This window comes from Volvox carteri (assembly GCF_000143455.1).
Source record: "Volvox carteri f. nagariensis unplaced genomic scaffold VOLCAscaffold_113, whole genome shotgun sequence".
Lineage (NCBI taxonomy): Eukaryota > Viridiplantae > Chlorophyta > Chlorophyceae > Chlamydomonadales > Volvocaceae > Volvox > Volvox carteri.
In genome coordinates this window covers 3,430-7,477 of record NW_003307656.1, presented here as the reverse complement: position 1 = coordinate 7,477, position 4,048 = coordinate 3,430, and the positions used below count along the sequence as shown (strand labels likewise).

At 52.7% G+C, this 4,048-nt stretch overlaps 1 protein-coding gene across 1 annotated transcript in view; it reads left to right on the top strand.

The window, feature by feature from the left end:
• Nucleotides 1–1,577, top strand: part of VOLCADRAFT_100302 (uncharacterized protein) — a gene marked incomplete at both ends in the record, with an annotated part of 3,245 nt that extends 1,668 nt beyond the window's left edge. Inside the window, 2 exons of the mRNA XM_002958934.1 lie at nucleotides 140–243; nucleotides 1,476–1,577. Of these exons, the coding sequence (XP_002958980.1) occupies nucleotides 140–243; nucleotides 1,476–1,577 (206 nt within the window). The remainder of the gene's footprint in view (nucleotides 1–139; nucleotides 244–1,475) is intronic.
• Between the last annotated feature and the right edge of the window lie 2,471 nt (nucleotides 1,578–4,048).

Genomic DNA, 4,048 nt, shown 5'->3' with positions numbered 1-4,048 from the left:
GAAGGGGGGAGGGGGTCGGTGGGAACACCGTATCGTGTGGGGTGGGTGTTCTGAAAAGGAGACTGAGCTGCACAAAGCGATGGCGGGCGTGATGTGTGTCTGTATGTATGTACCGGCCGAACTGTGTGTTCCCTTACAGGCAAACCCTACAGACAGAACTGCGTCCTCAAAACTGCGCACAAAGGCGAAAGTAGAACACCAGACCCTCATGCAAAGCTTACTACGAATGGTACGACATGTACGGTAGGTAATCGTACGACCTGATCGGACGGCGAGAGGGCATGACCTGTGATGATGTGGTGTCGCAGTACAGCATGAGATCACCACCCTGCCCAGGGCACGTATGTCCGTACGGAGGTACGGCAGGCCAGGCGGGCAGCCAGGGCTGCGAGGAGCACCTAATGAATGAGCACACGGTATTAAAATGAGCTCAAATAGATATGTGGTGTCACATGTGAGTCGCCTATAAGATCCATCATAAGGGCATCACATCCATCCCTTGCAGCGACCTCACCCACACAACCCCGGCGCCTCACCACCGCTACCACCACCAGCAGCACCAGCTCACTCCCCCTCTGCCCCTCCTCTGACAGCACCTCCACCTCCCCACTTGTCACCTCCAGGCCCCCGGCCCTTCCCCCGGACCCCGCCCCTCCAGTGGAAAGTGTGCCGCCGCTGCCGCCGCCGCCTTAGTCAGCTCCACCGTCCCGGGGGGCCCTGAAGACGGTGCCACCAGACGGCGTCTGCAGCCATAGCTGCTGCGGAGGCGCTGGCTGATGGTGGGTGCAACAGCAGCGGGTCGTAGCGGCTGTGTTGCCCTGGTAGGTGTGGTAGGTGTGGGGGTTTGGAGGGGAGGGTTGGGGGACAGAGGGGGAGGTCTTGTGGTCATGGTAGGGGGGGTTAGGGGGTAAGCGGGAGATGCAGGAGCGGGACTGGAATAGGGTGTTGCCGACCGGGGCAAGACAGTGAGTGACAGATACAGCAGCACCCCTGTGCGGGAGGGCTGCAGGGCCTTCGTGGTCGGGTGTTGCCCTGAAGCGACCCGAGGTCTGAAGCTGCGACAAGTCGAAGAGGGCTTTTGTTATCGAGGGTTATCGAGCGGAAGAAGTGATGATGACGCAATATTGGTACCTTTGCACCACAGGATGGAGTGGGAATGCACCGTCCTTGGCAATGCTGAGCCTGAACTGTCCGTCAGAACCGTCCAACAATAGAGCGAGTGAGGCGACATACAAGGCAGGCGATGTCATACATGTTGGCCTATTTCTTGGTTCCAAGCAGTTGGAGCACCTGGGTCCCTGGCTCACCTGGCCTCTACTGGTTGGAGGCGTAATTATTTGTGATTATAGACAGAGATGTCGTACCTTGCCTTCACAGCATTTGCCTGTGTACTCTTGTCATAGAGCTCCCTAATTTCCGTGTAAGTTTGTCATAAGGATGCATAAATGGTGGTTTTACCCTAATTCACCATGTAGGCGCCGCACGGACGCTTTCATGCATTTGCCATGATCAAGATGTGCTCCACGGGATTCATGATGACCACCGACATTGAGCGGGATCTCGTCATTGAACAATGAAAAAGATCCCGGCAGCAAACAGTTGATAAACTAACATCATAAACCCCCTATCGACTGGGGTTTTCCATTACACTCCTTGGGACTACTCCATCACAGACAGAATGGTTATTCCATGTTGTCCGCCTGTTTAGTAGACAACATTCGAAGATGGAGTTCCGCCCAAGTAACAGTTGTCTAATATTTCATGTGGTATGCGAAGAAAAAGGCGTTCCTCACGGAAAATGTAAAAGCATGGATAGGGTATTTGAGCAGGGAAGAGTTGGCCAAGCGGCGAGTCACATTGGATTTGTATTGCATGTAGACAAGGATCTCATTATTAGTCACCTGACAAAACCGGGGTCTTGTGGAGTTCGGTCTGTCGTTTTGAACGGGGTCAACCTTTCAATCCGGACTGCCCAGTCCGGTTTTGACCAAGGTCTTGTCGTAGGCAGCCAAGTTTTATTGGCCGAGGAATCCCCATGCTTTGTAAAGATCCAGCTGTCGTTGGTTATGGTTTCGGAGCGAGGCAGCCCAATCGATTTTGACCTAAGGTATTGCCAAGGAATTCCCACGCCCATGGAAGGACCAATTGCAGACGGGAAAATTTGTTTCCAATGAGACAGTCTCCAATTGGGTGAAGTAGTATTTCCCAATCCAGTCATCTTTTGCGAGCGACCCTGCTTCCTTACTAGAGTGATCCGCCCGCCATTCCACCGCCCACCATTCCACCGGTCGCAAGCTTAAGGTAGGCGCGAACGTTGTCCTCGCCGGAGAACGCACGAAGACACGTGCACACGGACGAAGCACAGGCATGAGGTCATATTGTCCAAGTAAGGGACGCCCAGCACCCCTTCGGCGGCACCACTGCGAGGGGCATCAAGGCTCTCGTAGTCCATGGTTGCCGGTAAGTCACTGCTGTCATTATGACATATCCCATCATATGGGAGATGGAGACCTGACAATTCTCACTAGAGGATTGCACTTCGCGGCTCAGAAAATAGGGATACCGGGATGGGATATAATAGCACAATCCCCCACGACCAATGCCCGGACGGCTGGAGTATTAGTGCTAGTGCGCAAAGATCTTTATCGCGACTTCAAAATAGTACAAACACCGGCACGACTACTTCCGGTTAACATTCCCCAAGGCCGCGTCGCGTCGGTTTCGTTCACGTGGTGTGGTCACCGTATTCATTTAATTAATGTGTACCTCATGACATCTAGTTATTCGATAGATCAGAGGAAGGCGTGTGTGCATTCTCTTGGCGATGTGGTAAACAGGATAGGACAGGATGATCATTTGCTTTGGGCTGGAGATTTTAATTTTGTCCATAATCCGTTGCTAGATTCCACCACAGGAGAAGGGAGTAGACCCGCGGACTTGTCCATAGCTGAGGCTTTCTCCGAAGGCTGCCCTGATATGGTAGACACATATCGCTACCTTCACCCTACCCGTCGTGACCTTTCGTTTCTGTATAAAACAGGTGTGCGGGAGGGTCACGTCTTGATCAAATCTATACATCCACAAACCTCACCCCCTTCATTGCTTCCTCTACCATTCCAGTGTGCACTTCGACAGACCACCGTTTAGCTATTATTGCTCTTTTACCTCGTCTTGTGAGAGCGCGTGGTCCAGGCCTTCCACGGCTACACACGCATTTCTTAGATTTCCCTGACTTGAAGGGAAGGTTCTTGCAATGGATTGGTGATGAGTGTGCGCAGAGACCCGCTGAGACAGACACAGTAGCTATGCTACACTGGTGGCCGTTGTTTAAACATCGAATGTTCAATGAAGTAACTGTTCTTAATCGGCAAGCGCGAGAACGTCGTTTTCCCCCGGGGTGGCAAGTACGTGTGGCAATAGAACATGCAACACGGGCACTGGAAGAAGTGCAGACCGAACATATGAGTGCACAGAGGATCCAAGCGGCAATTGACGCCCAAGTAGCGGTTGTACAAGCGGCTAGAGCTGAAGGTGCACAGGATGCGGAACGGGTTCGGTTACAGTGGATTCGTGAGGGTGAACGGCCTAGTAGAGGGCTAACAACCCTGGTGCACCCGTCTAAGACTCTACAAGTTATTTCAGCGTTGCAAGATAGAACGGGTCGTCTTATTACAGACACGATGAAGTTGCCACAGATGGTTGCGGACTTTTGGGGAGAGATTTGTTCCTCCCCAACTCATGTGACTGAAGAGGCTAGAATGGCTGTTATAGGGGCGCTGCGGAATCGCCACCTTGTCATTCCGGAGGAGGATGCGTGTCATGACATGTAGGAAGTCCGGAGGTGTCTGACGCTGAAGTGGAAGCGGTGCTCAAGGAAGCGACGCCAGGCAAAGCGCCCGGTCTAGATGGCATCCCAATTGAGTTATACAAGGTGTGTCGGAACGAGATTGCACCAGTTCTTGCTCAACTGTATACAGCCATGGGCCAAACCCAAATGCTCCCAGATGGCTTTTTGCAAGGTGCTATCACGGTTATTTATAAAAATTGG